Source organism: Lethenteron reissneri, chromosome 50, assembly GCF_015708825.2.
Source record: "Lethenteron reissneri isolate LAM-NWPU_2019-01 chromosome 50, ASM1570882v1, whole genome shotgun sequence".
In the NCBI taxonomy this organism is placed as follows: Eukaryota; Metazoa; Chordata; class Hyperoartia; order Petromyzontiformes; family Petromyzontidae; genus Lethenteron; species Lethenteron reissneri.
The window spans coordinates 9,323,394-9,343,458 of NC_083828.1; the positions used below are offsets into that span (position 1 = coordinate 9,323,394).

At 45.3% G+C, this 20,065-nt stretch overlaps 1 protein-coding gene across 1 annotated transcript in view; it reads right to left on the reverse strand.

Moving 5' to 3' along the window:
• Positions 1–20,065, reverse strand: part of LOC133355212 (dual specificity mitogen-activated protein kinase kinase 1-like) — a 54,633-nt gene that overhangs the window by 7,424 nt on the left and 27,144 nt on the right. Inside the window, exons 4-10 of the mRNA XM_061572575.1 lie at positions 13,355–13,432; positions 11,837–11,888; positions 6,358–6,482; positions 5,263–5,476; positions 4,037–4,101; positions 2,618–2,679; positions 214–259 (exon numbers count right to left, since the gene is read on the reverse strand). Coding sequence (XP_061428559.1) covers positions 214–259; positions 2,618–2,679; positions 4,037–4,101; positions 5,263–5,476; positions 6,358–6,482; positions 11,837–11,888; positions 13,355–13,432 — 642 coding nt within the window. The remainder of the gene's footprint in view (positions 1–213; positions 260–2,617; positions 2,680–4,036; positions 4,102–5,262; positions 5,477–6,357; positions 6,483–11,836; positions 11,889–13,354; positions 13,433–20,065) is intronic.

Here is a 20,065-nt window from a genome sequence, read left to right on the forward strand (position 1 = left end):
GCAATTCTGTTTGTCTGTCTGCACAGTGTCTGTGTGTGCTTCTCTGTCGTGTTGTCGGCAAGCGTGTCTTTCTGTCTGCTATTACGAACGTCGGTCCGTTTGCTTGTCCATCTGCCAGTGTGTGTGTACGTCTGTCGGCGTGTCCATTTGCCTGCACGTCGAAATGTTGTACAAATCCTGGGTGTGAAGTGTCCAATGTGTGCCCTTCCTCACCATCAGATACTTGAGGTCGGCTCGCTCTGCCGGGTTCTTTATCAAGCTGTCGGACAGACGCACAACACAACACAAGACGTCCGGATTTGAGTGTACTGTGACCGAGCGATAGTGCGTGCATCCAACCGCTTCTTGCGTAGGTTTGGCAGATCAAGTGCTGTGTGGCCCACCCCCTGTTGATACTGCGGCGTGCATTCATACTCAACGCTATACGCCATCCTCTTGACCGTGGGCGTTAAAGATCCCGTGACATTTATTTGAAAAAATGCGCGCGCCATGCATGCTGGCGTCACCAATTCGCATCAACCAAATATGAAATGTTACACTAAAAATGTACTATTCATTGGGCTAACACAACAATCATCCTTTCAGTGTGAAACTACTGCAGACTGTCTGATAGCCTTGTGCTCGATAAGTATGGCATGAATACCAAATGCACTCATGATTTGATTCACAAAGTGGCTAATCTGTATGCATATGTGTACGTATGTAGAGCAGAACCCCTCTTGATGACGGTAATTGCTTCTACGAAACCGGTCGTTAAGTGATTTGGCCATTAAGTGAGTATAGGAAATACGTGTTAAAGGCTTAATTTGTTCGAATAGCATCGAAAGTTAACCTTTTTCACCCACAAAACGTACTTTTTACACATAAATGGTTATATATTAACACAGAGATACTAACATTATAAACACATACTATTAAAAGAAACATGGTTAATCATTGCATTCATTAATGTTACTGTACCTACAACAGCCCGTCGCGAACACATTGGGCTCTATGGAGGCACCACACTAGATTACACTATACACTACACTACTATACACTACACTATACTACTATACACTACATTACACTATACACTGCACTACTACACTACACTACTATACACTACACCACCACTATACACTACAATACTATACACTACACTACTATACACTACACTACTATACACTACTACACTACTATACACTACACTATACACTGCTATACACTACACTATACACTACACTACTATACACTACACTATACACTGCTATACACTACACTATACACTACTATACACTACACTATGCACTACACTATACACTACACATTGGGCTCTATGGAGGCCCGTCGTTAAGCGACAGTCGTTAACAGGAGTGGTCGTTAAGAGGGGTTCTACTGTATAAGTATCGCGCGAATACCAAATACACTCACGATTCGATATACAATGTTGCTGATCTGTAAGCATGTATGTATGCGGAGATAACCCCCACCACGCTCCACTCCCGGAGATGACTCCACCAATTTCACTGAGTGATGCGCCATTTGAAAGCTCTTCCATGTGTAGTTTATGCAAATGTGGGAGTGAATCACAGACACATTTGACCTTCAATCCAATAATTGGACTTGTGTTGCTCCAGTGTTTGTTTGTGGCTACCATTTACAGTGGGTAGCATAATACATTTTCAAAATCATACCGTGAATAGGTGTGCCGTTGCAGAGGGGGGGTGTGTGGATGGGTGGGTGTGCCAGTGGCGATATTTGTTACTTAAATTCTTTCCAAGTGATCTATTATCATTAAGCCTCAACAGGCTTTCTCCTGGCTGGTTTTATAAGTTTGAATAAGTATAACCCGTAAAAACAAAGTTTTTCACTATAAATCCTTTATATGCGTGGCGGCTAGAGTCCTCTCGTCCTCTGGCTTGAGATGGCTGCCACCTATGGGTCAGATGATTGTCTGCCAGCATTAAGTAATTGGTAATTAAATATTTAATTTGTTTTCCCTAAACAGTGTAAATTTTTGGAAAACAATTTTCACGAACATTAATTGTCTCGTACAACGAGTCTGTGTGCAAAATGTCAGCTCGATTGGATCACGGGAAGTGGGTTAAAAAACGACCGAAAGATTTGCACGGTCGTAAGCAAGCAAGCACGCAAGCAAGCAAGCGAACTTAACATAAAGGATTTAAAAATACAATGCAATAAGATGAACAAAATATACACGAATTTTAAATTTCTGCGTAAACTAGGACCCACGTTTCGCACCTCCGATTAGCACGGTTGGCTACGTACGGCGCGAAAGACGTTGAACACGCATACGTAGCTAACAAGACGGGGTCCCTTGCATATAAACATTTGGTAGTGCATCAGGATTGGTTCAGGGCAAAGACCTGATTGCTGATAAGACACACAATGTCAAAACGCAATGTCGAGAGTTTTTCCAATGAACCAAATGCTACTGAAATGTGTGTAGGGTGGCGAGAAGAATTATCTCAGTCTTAATCACAGATATGTGGAGCAGGCATACTGTCCGCACTATTTATTTATTTATTTTGTGCTGATATAGTAGTGTAGGATTTGGAGGTGTGCATCTGTTTGGTGATGGAATGCCGACAGAGGAGGACTGAAATTCTCTTACCATTTATTTACAAAGTCCTGGAAGTCCTGCGTGAAGACGGCGCAAGGCAGCTTGGGTGGTGGCTGCAAGGGGACACGGGTGAAAAAGAAGACATCATCATCAGCCACTGCTGAATGAAGGCCTCCCCAAATCACCGCCGTCTCTCACGATCCCACGATGGAATAAATCCACCCAAGCACATGCAGGGTCGAGAGAGAGACGGAAACGATTTAGGAAAGCCTGCCATAGAAACAGACTTCTGCAGATATCTACCGGGGTCTGCCCAATGCCGTGGCGATGCAATACTCCGGCACAGGAGCCCATTTCATGGCTCCACCACCTCCACGGTGAGACATCTGTGACATTTATAACGAGACAGTCTTGCAGAGGTGTCAAGACTCTTTCTCAGGAGGATCCTGCTACATTGGCATGTTTTGCCTATGTGAGAAACCCCCGACAAAACCCTTGAATGCTAACCGAGTGATACTCAAAGCTCCACACAGCTTCGTATAATCCACGGTTGGGACTAATTAATCTCCCCTGGTGACCACGCAACCGATATAAGTTTTCAAAATGAAGCGAGATGTGCTGCTTGGATTTTTCATACTCCAAAAACCAAACGGCTCTCACCTGGCCATGACAACACCTTGTCCCAAGGCTGTCCTACTAGACTTTAAAGAAGAAGATGGTGATCATTTGAACATCCATGAAGTAGATTTTTACTTGGACATAGTATCGACCAATTAAAGACTGTGATTTGGATAGCTAGTTTTAATCCTTTCTTGATGCGGAAAAAATGCTCAAAATACTGTGGTCTCGGATGTACTCGGACAAACTGACGCTTTCATTACACCACAAACAAGCCATGCTTTCAAATGAGGGACCCCTGCCACAGCATCGTAACGTTCAGGGCACCACACTTGGAATCCAGGTCGCCAGTTCGATTCCATCTCCGGCGCAGAGGTTGATACAACGAGGCAAGTTTCACAATCCCCCCCACACCATCCCTGTCCACCCAGCAGTCGAAATGGGTACACCACAGTGAGTCCCCATTGTGTGGTAGGGTAAAAGGTGGGTACTCCCATTCCAAGACATCTGGTTAGCATAGAAGTGTAGGCCAAAACTCCCTCCTAGAAATCCGTAGAGTGGAGGCCCTTCCACCTGCAGTGGCATGGGAAAGCCATTGCAAGGCCTGCACCTTTACAAACATTTATTTCACTTTATAAACTATAAACACCTTGGTTTTTTTGTTTGTCCTTCCCCCGCACCTCCGATTAGCATGGTTAGCTACGTAGAGTGCGAAAATATACCCCGTTTTAAGTTATTAAAATGATTTAGACAATCTCAAATGATGCTGCCTAATTTGTGGAATGATCAATTTCTATGACTCTGGGCCCCCAAGGCTGGCAAAAATCTGCACGGGCGTTCCCGGGTTCCCACCTCATTCACGATGTAATCCAGCAGTTCGAAGATTGCCATGGGAGGCCGTGCATCCATGTTGTACGCTGTGGGGATTGGGAGCCGAGAGCAAACAGAGGTGGGAGCGGAGAGGGGAGGGTAGGGGTTCAAGACGAGAGCATGATTTTATTTTTTTTATTATAACCAGAAGCAGCTCCATAATGTTAGAACATTCCACGCGAGTCTCCCAGCTTGTGCGTAATCGGAGCGAGCCATGCCGGGTAAAAGATCGCGAGGAATCCGTCATGAATAATACATTACAGCAAAAGCAAAAAAACACCTTATTACTCAAACACACAATACTGAAAAGTGTAATGTTTATGAATTGTATTAGTCACATTATAAATATTGCTAGATTTTAAAAGCAAGGTGCAAGGATGCAAGTCAAAGGGTCCTCCCCTATGTAAGTTTATGGGCCCTTTGTTAGTTTACACATCCTATGAACGTTAATAGACCCATATACTCTATGGGTTCTAGCTGAGCCTGTGGAATTGTACGGTGGGGCACAGTGCTGAATGCAATATCGTATTCGGAGCGCGATTCCCAGCCACAGATCCAGTCCTGTGTACCCCCGACCTCCCTGCACTGATCAGCGTGGTGAAGTGTGTTCAAACAACCCCAATGACTGACATAGGCATGGGGAGGCCATTGTCCAGCAGTGGATTGACAAAGAACTATAAATGTAATCATTTTGTCAAAGTGCCCATTGTATGACCGGGTCCTTCAAGTTTCAAGTTTCATTTATAAGTTATAGCCCTGTGAGACATGCGGCTCTTAAGTCGGGTGCAACCGCAACAAACAAAATATGAACACAGAACATTTTAAAGCGACGACGCGTAACAGAAACATCCTTGAATAAACCAGCAAATATTCCAAAAAAAACCGTATTAAAACGCTGTGTGCAAAAATCCCAATGTGGTGCAAGTCAAACGTAAAAAACCATAAGACAATTTAGATTAACCATATGTTTTTGGGGGCCGTGGGTCCCAGTGGAAGTCTTCAGGTGCCTATTTAAGTTTTTCAATCCCTACGTAAATGGTCGGGTCCTAATGGAAATGTGTCATACGCAAGTCCATGGGTCATAATTTCAGCCCATAAGTTCGAAGACTTTAAGAATCCTACGTAAATATCTGGGTCCTATACATGACGACAACAATAACGTAATCTCTCTCGATCTCCCTCCGTGTCCCTCTCCCGCCACCACTCACCACTGCCGGGGCGTCCCGGTGGCCTTGGCCGAGGCGACGTGTTGTTCTGCATCGCCTCGGCGCCCTCGCTCACCGCCTTGCCGAAGATGCCCTCCAGCTCCTTGGCCTCGGGAGGTGGGATCGGGTAGCGGCCAATGGCCATCTCCACCAACGAGAGGCCCATGCTCCAGATGTCCGACTGCACCGAGTAGTGAGTGCCCTGCAGGCGCTCCGGCTGCGCGCGCACGCAAACCAACGACCGTCACGGTGCCGCTGCCGCGCCGGCGATTGTGTCGCGGCTGTCTCGCGAAACCCCAGAGGGCACAAACGCGATTTTCGATTCCCCGCTCGCCGTGACCAACGTCGAGTGACGAATGTCCGAACTGGTCGTGGGCCCTCCAGTAGGTCGACTCGGCCTTAAATGAGTAATAGTTTAAGAGAATGGCTCAATCAAATCCACCGACTTGGCTAAACTCGACAGGCTCGTTGTTGACAAGGCTAAAGATACGACTGATATATCAATAAAAATGTATTACTGAACAGATTAACACTGGCCGAGTGCGGTTACACGCAACTGTGGACAGTAAGTTTTTCGGTAAAGTCACGTAGGTAAAAAATAAATAAAAATAATAGAAATAATAATAGAAATAAAATAATAAATCACGACGTTTCGGAGGCAACACAAGTCTCCGTCATCAGGTGGGACCGTCAACGCTAACTTGATGCAGTAATCACTCACTTGTACTCACTTGATGCAGTCATTTTAGCTGTGACGGTCCCACCTGATGACGGAGACTTGTGTTGCCTCCGAAACGTCGTGATTTATTATTTTATTTCTATTATTATTTCCATTATTTTTATTACTTATTTTTTACCTACGTGACTTTACCGAAAAACATAAGAGTATGAATCCTTGCAGTCACGAAAGCTTAAAATCTAGAATTGTGGACGGTAAGTTGCGTGCGGTTGTACGTGGTGGCATGTGGTTGCGCGCGATCGAGTGGTTGTTCACAATTGCGTGCAGTCGCGTGCAGTTGCGCACAGTTTTGCGTGTAGTTGCGTGCGGTGGCAACAAGGTTGTGCATTGGTTGCGTGCGGTGCGCGGCGAGGCCGTACCGACATGTAGGAGCGCGTGCCCACAAACGAGTTGGCCATGGAGTCGATGAGCTGCCCACTGACGCCGAAGTCGCACAGCTTGATCTCCCCGCGCGAGTTCACCAGGATGTTCGATGGCTTCACGTCTGCTCCACCAGGGCGTGGAGAGGGATTTGAAGCATCGACAAATAATTGAAGGGCTTGGCCAGATGGCGGGTCATGAGACATGTGACAACACATGGATTCATCGATCAGAATCCACGCTTCCGCTCGGGGGTACACATGCATCAGATTAGCGTGAAAGTCTCCCAAGATTCTCGATTTTACGCAAATCTACGATCCAACATTACAGTTTGTCTTATGGTGAGAACTTAAAACTGTACAAAGGAGATGGGGGGAGGAAGAGAAACAATTAAAAAATCTGAATTAAAATGAGACAGGTACTCGTAGAATCTTTTATGGAATCATGGCCGCTAATCACGATGATACAATTGTCTGGTGGACGAAGTATTTGACCCTTAGGACTAAATAATAATGATACGTCCACATTAAGCACACACCAATCGTAATCATCATCAGCCTTGGTCAAGCCACTGCCGGATGGGAGGTCTTCACCGAACCGACGCCGTAGCAATCCCCTCCCCCCACTCGCACCTATACGCTAATCTAGCTTGCACAACGCAAACAACGTATGGGCACAGCCAACACGCTGACTTGATGACGGTAAGGGAGGTGGAGGAGTTTTCACAATTATTGATGGATAAAAGGGAATCAAAGTTCAATCGTATACAGTTGCGCAGCACTATCTAAAAGAATGATGTGTGGTGGTGGGGGGAGGGCAGCACTGCACTATGAACCCAGTAACCAGAATGCAATTTGCCGGCCACAGCTAACATCCACGGTTGAGTGACATCCAGGAAATAAAAATTGGTGAAAAACAGTTAATCAATAATTCGATAAGGGATTAAACTATTTTTGAATCAGGCGAGGCCTACTTAGCTTTTTAGCTTTTCAGAAGCGACCTGGCCACAAATGATCACTCAACGAATCGGCTTACCACAGGGAAATACATTAGCAACCAAACACTCTAAAAGGCATGTTGTTTCTACGTGTGGAGGGAAAATCCAGAGGACCCGGAGAAAAATCCACGCGACCGCAGGGAGAGAGACGTGCAAGCTCAAAATATGAAGGCATAAGGGGTCGAGATTGAACCCACGACCTCCTGTAGACCAGGCGAGGTAGTTAAAATGTCGCCATCATCAAAATCGGTGAAAGAATACCTGAACAGAATCTGGACAGATTTAGCCTTAAATGAACCTGGTGTGTGCCAAAACATCAGCACCTGGGGAGAGAAAGGTGTTCGGGAATAGTTCGGGCCATCCAACTTTCGTACGCCGTGCTGGCCTTGATAGGTGCTCGCTAATAGTACTTGCCCCAACAGGCTGTTACTACCTCTAAAAAGTACAATGACCATCTTTGTGGCACATCAAAGAAGACGCTACTAACGAACGCTACAGCCGCGGCACTGAATAATACATTTTATTCAATTTACAGAAACGTTTTGCAGTTGTTGGGTCACCTGGCTGAAACATTCAACTCTCTAGCATCATGGGCAACAGATATCCGCATTTAACCAGTGTAGTGTAGTGGTTTGCGCTACGAACCCGGCAAACCAGGTTCGATTTCCGCTCGCAGCCAACACCAGTAACGAATATCTAAACCGTTCCTGGGCTTTCCCTAGGTCGACTCAGCCTCAAATGAGTACCTGGTGGGGTGTGTAAACATCGCTACTTGGGAGACAAAGGCGTCCCGGCGTGGTGCTGGCCACCCACTCCCTCGTGTACTGTGTCGTAGGTGCTCGCTAACAGCACTTGCTCAAACAGTCTGTTCAAGGCTATAGGGGGGATCTTTGTCTTTGTTTTTCAGACTTACCAACTAAGCAGCACAGAGCCGTTTCTCAGCACGCAAACCACACGAAACAATATCTCCTATAATTCACGGATGTTGCAATGCTCGGCATTGCAACATTTGGTAACCGATGCCGTTTGGTGAGCATTGTGCATTTGATTAAATATTAAAGATTACATTGTTATTGTTAGAAAAAATGTAATATCGCTCGCCATGGCCTGACTCCTCTGACATTTGATTTCGACGCTGCACGAAAAATTGATTGGTGACGTTAATTTAACCGTGAGACGGCCTCGTTCGCGTTCAGTCTCTTTTGCGAGAGGAGCTTGAAAAATATGAAGATAAATTTGATCCGCTATATATATAAATAAATGTAAATATTACAAATAATCCTTTTTGATTCATTGCATTTGATCAAAAATAGCGAGAACTTTTAAATAGTATTATTGTCTTGCGAATTTCACCGAGAGGCAATCATGCTTCTGATGCAACGTTGCAAAAAAAAATGCAATAAATTTTTTTTGCAAAAGTCAGTCTAAAATTTAACCAGGAGATGAAATAAACATATTGAGACAAGTAAAACAACATTGCCTCTTCTTGTAAAAGAGGCACCCTTTAGGGCTACATCGAGACATGTCAAGTACAAACAAGATTATTATTTTTTTTTTCAAATGTACAAATCTAAATTATAACAAGAATGCAGATTTGAATTCCACTCAAGAGGTGTAAGGAAGCGTCGACGAAGCCGTGACTGTGTCGGCCACCTCCAACAATAGCCGCAACCCCGTGTACATTTACAATTCATCTCTTCAAATACTATCGCCATGGCGACATGGCCGTTACCCTGGATACTGCCGCCCTGCGGGTGCGCGCTCGGGTTGCTCGGCAAGAGCAGGACACTCACAAGCCCCGCACGGCGACCTATCCCCAGCGCCCATATTTATTTTTACGCTAAACATTTTTCGTACAATTTAACGAAAGGCACTTGCCATCGCTTGATCATGCCAGTGCTAACGGAAGCCCCCCCCCCACCCACCCACGAGAGGGAGCTGTTGAGAGTAGCCCCTATCGAAAGGAGTTCCCAATATTTCTGAACCCGCAGGGAACCGCTGTCAACAATCAACTTTGTTTTTTCCCACCTTCCCCCCCCCCCCACGGACCACCAAGCACCGATAACATCTTCTTGATTCTTTCGGAGAACAGGTCTGTCAGGAAGACAGCGTCTTCAGACCTGTCAGGAAGACAGCGTCTTCAGACCTGTTCTTCACCTGAGGACGGCTGCTTGAGTTGTGGCCGAAACGTCGTGAGAAATATTTTATTATGTTTGATTTTTATAATTTTATTATTTCCCTTCTACGTGACTTTACCGAAAGAACCAAGAGGATGAATCCCTGCAGTCACGAAAGCTTTAAATGGAAATTTCACCGATAACATTTTACAAATTTAAAACGACTCTGAATCGGAGCATCGGCACCACTGGTCCCCGCAGACCACAAGGTTGGGAACTACAGATAGTCCCCCGAGTTATGATGGTCCGACTTACGATATTTCGATCTTACGATGGCAATAGCGATACGACAAAATTGTAAAATATTTTAAATTTCGCGCGGCAGGCAAACGCAGACGTGTGCGAGGTACGTTCTTGGTGAGTACAGTACGATATATGTTACGATACGTTCAATGCATGTATGATACATAGCTTTAACGATTTCATTTTAGGGTTACCACGATACGATACGTTCAAAAGCAAAAGTGTTTATAGCAGATAGGATTGTTTCCTGAAAAAACTTTCTATTAAATTGCAGTTCATAGCAGTAGGCTAAGAATTTACCTTGGTTTTTTTACTTTACATGTTACTGTGCAATACAGTATTGTAATTAATAAATACATACAGTATATAGTTTATACAGCACGGTACTGTAAATTGCTCTGTTTTGCGAAATTATCACCATTCTTTAAGACTCCTGGGTAGGCTAGGCCATCTTCGACTTACGATATTTTTGACTTACGATGGGGCCGTCGTAACGCATCTCCATCGCAAGAAGAGGGCTACCTGTATTACTTGAGAGGGTATTTTAGCCTACATTTCAACACTGGCCAGATGTCTCGGAAGAGGTGGAAGTTCCCACATTTTACTCCACACCACACGTGACCTGCCACTCAATGCAACCGTGTTGTTACCCATTTATAATTGCTAGGTGGACAAGAGGCAGGATGATAAAAAAAAACCTTGCCCCAATTGCTACGCCAAGAGAGATAAAATTGAATCGGCAAACCTCCTGGATTGCAAGTCCATCGTCCTAACCGTCATGCCACCCACGGCAACTTCCTTTTCATTTAATATCACCACAAAAAGCAAATATTGGCAGAATTCCTTGAGGGCAAAAGTCAACTTTGCACAGTAAAGTTTACACCAAGGCGCAAAGTGCACAAAGAAGTGCTGGGAGTGCAAAGGTTAAAACTAATTATAATTAGGTCCTAAAGAAGGCTGTCTCTAGTCTAGACCAATCAGTTTCAAAGACAATGCATATATTACCGGTGCATGTTTTTATTTGCACCGCACAAGTATGTGTGGTTAATGCAGACATGATTCCTTGCAAAAGGTTTCTGTTTGGTGTTTGAACACTTTTTTAAAAATTTTCTTACTGTGGTTTTCACATCTGATGACGATTTGCTTGTGTTGCAATCGAAATGTCGTGATAATTGTATTGTTTTATATTTTTATTATTTTATTGTTTCCCTTCTACATGACTTTACCGAAAGAACCAATAACATCTTAACACAGTTGTGTAATTGTCATAAAGGGTAAAACCTATTCTTATAATGATGATAATTTCCTTTTATTTCGTTTATTTAGTCTCAGGCTCTATTTTTTTTCGTGAGGGTCCTGCTAGATTGGGGTGTTTGGACTAATTCCATTTTGTATTTGGCACATGGGAGGAAACATTAGAGGAGGAAAAACCTCAAAGCATTCCACGGAATCAACCAATGTACTGCCACCTGGCCACCTCGCACCTTTAAAGGAAGATGCAAGATACAAAAACAAACATACTCTTTGGTTCTTTCGGTAAAGTCACCGAGGTATGAAATAAAATAAATCACGTCGTTTCGGGCGCAACACAAGCGTCTGTCATCAGGTGGGAAAGCATGGTCTGCTGCTGATGGGTGTAGCCCAAGGGTCATAAAGAAGTGGCCGGGGCTAGTGATGTTACTGTGAGAAATTAGCATGTAACTGGGTTCGGAAGTGGCTACGATAATGTGAGAGATTAGCATGATGTTAAAGTGAAAAATTAGCATTAACTGGGCACTGAAGTAGCTATGATAATGTGAGAGATTAGCATGATGTTAAAGTGAAAAATCAACATGTAACTGGACACAATTTTAATTTTGCATATGCGCACCTGGGCTGTGTGTTCTGGAGTGCCACACACGAGCTTGAAGCTTAGATAACGAGAAAATTAAACACCCTTCTAAAGCCACCATCACGCAGTCGAGCAAAGCCCTCTAAAGTCGCGAAACTTGCATTGAAGCGCCTGCGAACATTAACTTTTAGTTTTTATCTATGCCCGCTCAACTCAAAGCGACGTCTCACCTCTATGCATGATCTGATGTTTCTCTCGCAGGTATGCCAGTCCTTTGATGACCTGCAAAAATCATTCACGGATGCTCTCAATGGTGCGCGGGGGTTATTCATCATCATTTAACATCAGCCATGATTTATCCACTGCTGGATGACCCCACTGCTCTCCAAATCTGTCGCCATCTACCGCTTGTCCTGCGGTGCAGCAATCCGTCAAGCTCCCGCACAAGTGCTGCTCATCCAACATGTGCTGCGGATTTAACTTTGCTCCATCTCCGCGACGGACGATATCTTGGGCGCGTTCTGTCCCTTTTGGCAAGGTTACCGACGTCTGATGAAACCTAAGGAGGTTAGCGCTGCAGCCATGCTCAATTTCGGATGTTCTTGCCTACAGAAGCCCGCCAATACGATGACATTCAGAAAAATCATTTGTTGTTTTAGTGCATACGGCACTATTGCCATTTTAATTAAAAAGCACACACAATCGATGAATTATTTATTCATGGAGCGGCCAAGGCCTTTGGGCACGGTGGCACTCATCCAGAAGCAAGACTCGGTGGCTCACACATATTTGTAAAACTCCCAAAAACCACTGGGAATGACAGTACAATGAGTGGGTTAATTAGCCTGTCTGTATAGATCTGTGTGCAATATCCACCTCATATTTGTGAGTTTCCACTGGGTACTGCGGTTCCCTTCCTGTGCACAAAACCAATTCCTGAAAAAGGGACCGGCCAAATATCCTGACGGGTTTGTTCATCCAATAACTGACGAATGACGACATTCTGTCGATACCGCCAGTCAACCTTTGACATCAATTGGTGGCCCGTTCTCCTCTGCTGACCCTGCTGTCTGGAACTCCCCCCCCCCCCTTGTTATCTGCACTGCTGATTCCATTCTTGTTTTAATAGTTTGTTATGTCACGGTATATATACAATGTGCCGGTACCTGTCTGCCCTCTTGGTGGGGACATTCCCACAAGACTGTTGCCTTTCCCAATTCACAATTTTTTTTTTTACCCACAGATTATGACAAAAAACGTCCAATACAAACCAGTGGGAGCGGAATCATCCACGAGTTGGGCTCGCGACGTACCTTACGGCGGGCACCAGAGGTCGCAACCGGGTACCCGATACCCGATACCCTACCCGATACCCGGCTACCCGTACCCGGCCGGGTACGGGTACCCGTTTGCGACCCTGGTGCGGCCGGGTACGGGTAGCCGGGTAGACCATGAGTCACTGGTGAGTAATTGTTTGTCACTCATTTCCCAACGTCTTGTCTCTTCTCACAATTCAAGTTCCTAGAATCAACCCACCCGCGCCTGCAACATGGCTTCATCCCAGAGGTCGCAATCGGGTACCCGATACCCGTACCCTACCCGTACCCGGTCGGGTAGGGTACGGGTACGGCCAGGTACAGGTACCCGTTTGCGACCCTGGTGCGGCCGGGTACGGGTAAGGAATCAAAACTCGTTTGCGACCTCTGGCGGGCACACAAGAAGGCGGCTTGACGGCAATGTTTACTCACCGCGATGCTGACCTTGCCCAGGATCTCTTCCGGGATGCGCCCGGCCTTCTTGAGCACGAGGTCCAGGGAGCCACCGTCCTGGGAGGAGGGACACATGACAAAAGGGTTTTAACCGTGCGGGACGAACGGGCCCATGAGCCGTCGAGGTTGCATTTTAACCGGCGGAATGGGGAGTGAACAATCAGGTGAGGCATTCTGTGACATCATCATTAAAAGCCCAACCTCCAAAGTCTATTGACCAATGAACCTCGTGCTGAATTCACTAGGGTACACGGTATTCATTATGCATGTAAGGATAAATACATTAATCGAGTAGGAAGCTCGTAATGCAAGCGTGGGATGATGTGAGAATTTATTGAATATCAACTTGCGTGTGCTGTTGAAGCCTTCGATTAAATCGTCCGACAAGCGCCTGATCTCGTCGGGATCTCAAAAACCAAGTCGGCTCGAGCCTGGACAGTGCTCGCACATGGTGGACATGCGGTAAAGTGTAGGGAGTTGGGCGTAGGGGTGAGATCTGTGACGAGCCCGCAGGCGAGCGGGAGATGCATTCATGAAGAGCAGCGTAAGGATTTACAAAGGAGCAGTGCCCATGGCGCTTGGCAGTAAATGGGGACAGAGCACTCTCCATCCCTACAGGGGCAGTGGCTGTTCTACGCAACACAATGGACACGTTCAAAAAGCAATCCCATTTGGTGTGCACAAAGAGATACCCTGAAGTGAAGCAGTCGTATTGATTGCCATTCACTATTACTTGCCATTCCTGCTTTGTTTTTGAAGTGTTCCTTTTCTGTCAGTACACTCAACTCGATTATTGGGGGTAATGGAGGGGGAGTACAGGCCAAAGTATAAAAAAAAACCAATGGCAATTAAAAAATACGGGTAAAAAAGAAAAGGCGGTATTGATCATCTGTGTGGAATGGCGGTGAAGACATAGGACGCGTCCGCAGGTTTTTTAATCGCCACCTTAAAGTAATCGGTTTACCCGCCATTGCATTTGCAGTCATGTGGCCACCAAGTCATTGACCCGTGCGACGAGTGAGGAATAGCGAGTGATTAAGATGGCATGCGGTAAACAGCGGCGGATGAGCACCGTTCAAACGTAACCCCGGTAGTCCGCGCACGGATAATCGAGAGTAGAGCCTACATCGGTTCATCAACAAAAGATCATAATAGTGAAGATTTCGTGATCGATTAACTCGGGTCCGTTGAAAAATTGCGGACCCCGCTCCCACCACCCTGCCTCCTGAATGCAGGAAACTTCTTACAAACCAAATATCCACGGGACGTCCTTAGACAGATTTCTACGCCATCCAGCCTCGGGCCCACTCTAATAAACACCACCGCTTCCGAGGTTGCGTGAAAGACAAGCAGATGAGTCGGCATCATTTCTGAGTGTTTTTTTTTTGGGGCCGAGCTATTTTAATTAGGGGGCCAAGGTGGCACTGCCGGCTCCGAATTAATACCGTATTTTCCCGCATATCAACCGCATACGCATATAACCCGCAGATGCATATACCCCGCAGGGCAATGTTTTGTTTGTAAAAAGTGGTATACCCCGCGGGTTATATGCGGGAAAATATTGTACATCATGAGACGGGTGAGGACGAGGTTGGTGGTTCACGCTGGGATCGTCACATCCACGTGATACTCAGCTGCGGAGCGACGAGGGGGGGTGCTGCCTGTCGCGGGGGCGGTGGACGTGTGGTCCCCAACCTCGGTTGGAAAGCGGTCGTGTAAAAACGGTGTCAGGCGCTCAGTTTCGTAAATTCTCCTGCTACAATATTGGGGGCAAAGAATGTGTCCCCCTTTCATTGCTTCTCAAGTAATCAATTTAACAACAAATTACGTTTGTGTAGCCTGGGTGATGGACAGACAGCGCTCGCGTATAAATAAACAGGCCCTTGTGTTTTGGAGCCGTGGTCAAAATATTCAAAATTAGAAAAAAAATACCTGCAAATTACCTGATTGAATTTCGATTTAAAGCTTTCGTGACTGCAGGGATTCATCTTCTTGGTTCTTTCGGTAAAGTCACGTAGAAGGGAAGTAATAAAATAATAAAAATAAAACATAATAAAACAATTCTCACGACGTTTCGGCCACAACGCAAGCAGCCGTCCTCAGGTGAAAACCAGGTCCGTCGAGGCGACAGAGTCTGAATGAAACAGCACACGAGCTTGGAGCATATATATAAGCTGGGCGCATTGACAAAGGAATTTGCATATCAAAAGGAATTTAGCATATTTATGGAAAATGCAGGAATGTGATTAGTACTGCATATGCATGTACATTATGCAGGATTAACAGCATCAAAGGGAGCTGCAGTTACTGCTGCTGCAGCAGTTGCTGCTGCTGCTGCTGCAGTTTCTGCTGCTGCTGCTGCAGTTGCTGCTGCTGCACTTGCTGCTGCTGCTGCACTTGCTGCTGCTGCTGCACTTGCTGCTGCTGCTGCACTTGCTGCTGCTGCTGCACTTGCTGCTGCACTTGCTGCTGCTGCTGCAGTTGCTGCCTTATCCATTTTAATATAACACTATGTATTATTCTACCCACCCTAATGTGTATCATACTGCTATATGTTTACTGTACAATTATGACACCATACATTACTCTGCACACTGCACCATGCCAGTGAGTGGAACGCGGTCTGAAAGTCACCGTTAACGTGAACACAATCAGTTAAGATCCGAAATGGTTTATTACGTCCTTCCAATGATTGCTAAGCCAGAATCCATCTTCTCGGTTGAAATTGTCTCTGTGTTTGTATATGTGGATCGCCTCATGAACGAATCTCTCATGATAGCCAGATGGCTTGCAGAGAACCTCTGTCTTGGAGAAGTCAATGTCATGTGAGCCCACTGAATTGTAACAGTGATCTGCCACGGCTGAGGTGTTTGTCCTACCGTGTTTCAGGTCTGCCTTATGTTCACGGATGCGGTCCGAGACATGTCGTTTGGTTTCTCCAATGTAACTGCTACCACAGAGGAAACTTAGTTTGTAGACGCCATGGTACTGTATGTCTGGAACCACATCTTTTACAGACGGGACCAGATCACGGATTTTATGTACTGTGTTGAATCGGACCTGGATCTTGTGTTTAATCAGGATTTTGGAGATCTTTTTTGTGACCCCAGCAATGTAGGGTAAGGTGATGGTCTTGAAAGGCTCCTCAACAGGATCCTTCTTGATGGTTGGAGTGATGGCTTTGCGGATTGTGTAGTCGGAGTAACCATTAGCCTTAAGAGCTTGGCGTACGTGTTTGAGTTCACTGGAAATGTGTTCATGGTCGGAGATGCATTGGTCTAGAGCAGGCCGGCCTGCTCTAGACCAATTTCTCGACCACATCAATTCCATACACCCAGCCATCAGATTCACCATGGAAGTCGAAAATGATGGCAAGCTACCCTTTTTGGATGTCCTAATCAAAAGGAGACCTGATGGTTCAATGAGCCACTCTGTCTACAGGAAAGCCACCCACACGGATGCTTATCTAAAACCGGATTCCCACCACCATCCATCCCAGAAGAATTCCCTCATCAAGACTCTATATCATAGAGCCCAATGCATCTCCGACCATGAACACATTTCCAGTGAACTCAAACACGTACGCCAAGCTCTTAAGGCTAATGGTTACTCCGACTACACAATCCGCAAAGCCATCACTCCAACCATCAAGAAGGATCCTGTTGAGGAGCCTTTCAAGACCATCACCTTACCCTACATTGCTGGGGTCACAAAAAAGATCTCCAAAATCCTGATTAAACACAAGATCCAGGTCCGATTCAACACAGTACATAAAATCCGTGATCTGGTCCCGTCTGTAAAAGATGTGGTTCCAGACATACAGTACCCTGGCGTCTACAAACTAAGTTTCCTCTGTGGTAGCAGTTACATTGGAGAAACCAAACGACATGTCTCGGACCGCATCCGTGAACATAAGGCAGACCTGAAACACGGTAGGACAAACACCTCAGCCGTGGCAGATCACTGTTACAATTCAGTGGGCTCACATGACATTGACTTCTCCAAGACAGAGGTTCTCTGCAAGCCATCTGGCTATCATGAGAGATTCGTTCATGAGGCGATCCACATATACAAACACAGAGACAATTTCAACCGAGAAGATGGATTCTGGCTTAGCAATCATTGGAAGGACGTAATAAACCATTTCGGATCTTAACTGATTGTGTTCACGTTAACGGTGACTTTCAGACCGCGTTCCACTCACTGGCATGGTGCAGTGTGCAGAGTAATGTATGGTGTCGTAATTGTACAGTAAACATATAGCAGTATGATACACATTAGGGTGGGTAGAATAATACATAGTGTTATATTAAAATGGATAAGGCAGCAACTGCAGCAGCAGCAGCAAGTGCAGCAGCAGCAGCAAGTGCAGCAGCAGCAGCAAGTGCAGCAGCAGCAGCAAGTGCAGCAGCAGCAGCAAGTGCAGCAGCAGCAGCAAGTGCAGCAGCAGCAGCAAGTGCAGCAGCAGCAGCAACTGCAGCAGCAGCAGCAGAAACTGCAGCAGCAGCAGCAGCAACTGCTGCAGCAGCAGTAACTGCAGCTCCCTTTGATGCTGTTAATCCTGCATAATGTACATGCATATGCAGTACTAATCACATTCCTGCATTTTCCATAAATATGCTAAATTCCTTTTGATATGCAAATTCCTTTGTCAATGCGCCCAGCTTATATATATGCTCCAAGCTCGTGTGCTGTTTCATTCAGACTCTGTCGCCTCGACGGACCTGGTTTTCACCTGAGGACGGCTGCTTGCGTTGTGGCCGAAACGTCGTGAGAATTGTTTTATTATGTTTTATTTTTATTATTTTATTACTTCCCTTCTACGTGACTTTACCTGATTGAACTTATCGCTTATCGCCCCTCCCTACTGGCAGACTAATGACAGCCTGCAGGTATCTAGTCACCTACAAAAGACACAAGGGACAGCTGCTACTGGAGGGTGCCCTTTAAACGTTTTTGATAGCAGGACAATTAAATCACCTACCACCGGTTTCCCACCATATGTCGCCTCACTACTCTCGCCTGGCACAGAAGCAGCTCACGGTAAAACCCTATGTAGCGGCGTCACTCAGACCAAGGTCTTCAACTGTTACAGCCTCACGTCACTAGAAACTACACTACTATACACTGCACTACTATACACTACTAAACACTACACCATACTGTTCCAGCCTCACGTCGGTTCTCTGCTGTCAGCCCCTCAGTGTCGAACCTTCCAATCCCTTTGCACATCCGAAACATCAAATGCACTTCGACTTTCAAGAAACATCTAAAGGCCTCTCTATCTGTGTCGGGTCAGGGCTTTCAAGCAGGCCTGAGTTTGGCTCCACACCTCTGCGTTGTTTGACTTATCTGAAAAATCTGGCGCGTTATAATTGTCATCATTATTATCGCATATGAAGTGCTTTGAGACCCCAGGGTTGCGAGATGTTATCTCCCTCTCCTGCTATGCAGGAGGTCGTGGGGTTCGCGATCCCGAGCCTGATGCCTGTATGTTTGGAATTTGTGTGTTCTCCCCGTTGCCGCGTAGATTTTTCTCCGGGTCCTCCTATTTTCCCCTCCGCAGTTAGAATCAACGTGGGTTTAATTATTTATTTTGGCTGCTATAAATTTCCACGTGAAAAGCCACTTTGTTGAGCTATCATTTGTGGCCAGGTCGCTTCTGAAAAAGAGTTAACAGCTCAGTGGACCTTAATATAGCAAATGAAACAATATTTTTTTAGGAGCTCTATTTAAAACAAATTATTACCGTCATTACGAGGATAGAAGCCATTTTGCGGCAACGGAAAATAAGAGACGGCTGTCATTTTCACACTCTTCTCACAATTCTGAACTTGGGGCACTCAAAGTAATCTGCTTTTTAAGTAATAAAATGTCATAATATATTGGTACGTTTTTATATTCTCTAATATTTAAAGAATATACTGGTGCAAGAATTACCTTAAGAGCACAATTTTTTGTTAATTAGTGCAATTTTACGTCTTCTTGGTTCTTTCGGTAAAGTCACGTAGAATGGAAATAATAAAATAATAAAAATAAAACATAATAAAATAATTATCACGACGTTTCGGCCACAACGCAAGCAGCCATCCTCAGGTGGAGAGCAGGTCTGTCGACAAGACAGCGTCTGAATGACCTGCTCTCCACCTGAGGACGGCTGCTTGCGTTGTGGCCGAAACGTCGTGATAATTATTTTATTATGTTTTATTTTTTATTATTTCCCTTCTACGTGACTTTACCGAAAGAACCAAGAAGATGAATCCCTGCAGTCACGAAAGCTTTAAACCCAATTTTACGTCGTTAGATATTATTATTACGACTACGCTTTGAAACTTTGAAACTTCTTAGAGCATTTCAATTCAACGTTTATCTGTACAACAGAATATCCCATTCAGCCTGCTAACCAGCTAGTCTGGATGGCAACGGCTTGCAAGCAGTCACTAACGACAACAGTTATCGTTGGGCTGGAGCGGAACCCAGCGAGAAGCCAGCAAGGGAACTCGAGGCATTGACTATTTGTAGTAGTAGCAGCATTGATGATTAAACCTCAATTGTAAAGCACTAAAAATTAACCCGTAAAAACAAAGTTTTTCACTATAAATCCTTTATATGCGTGGCATCGGTTTTATTTTATTATACATTTCTGTTTTTCTTGAGTAAGAGTTTCATTTTTATCACATTGGCATTTTA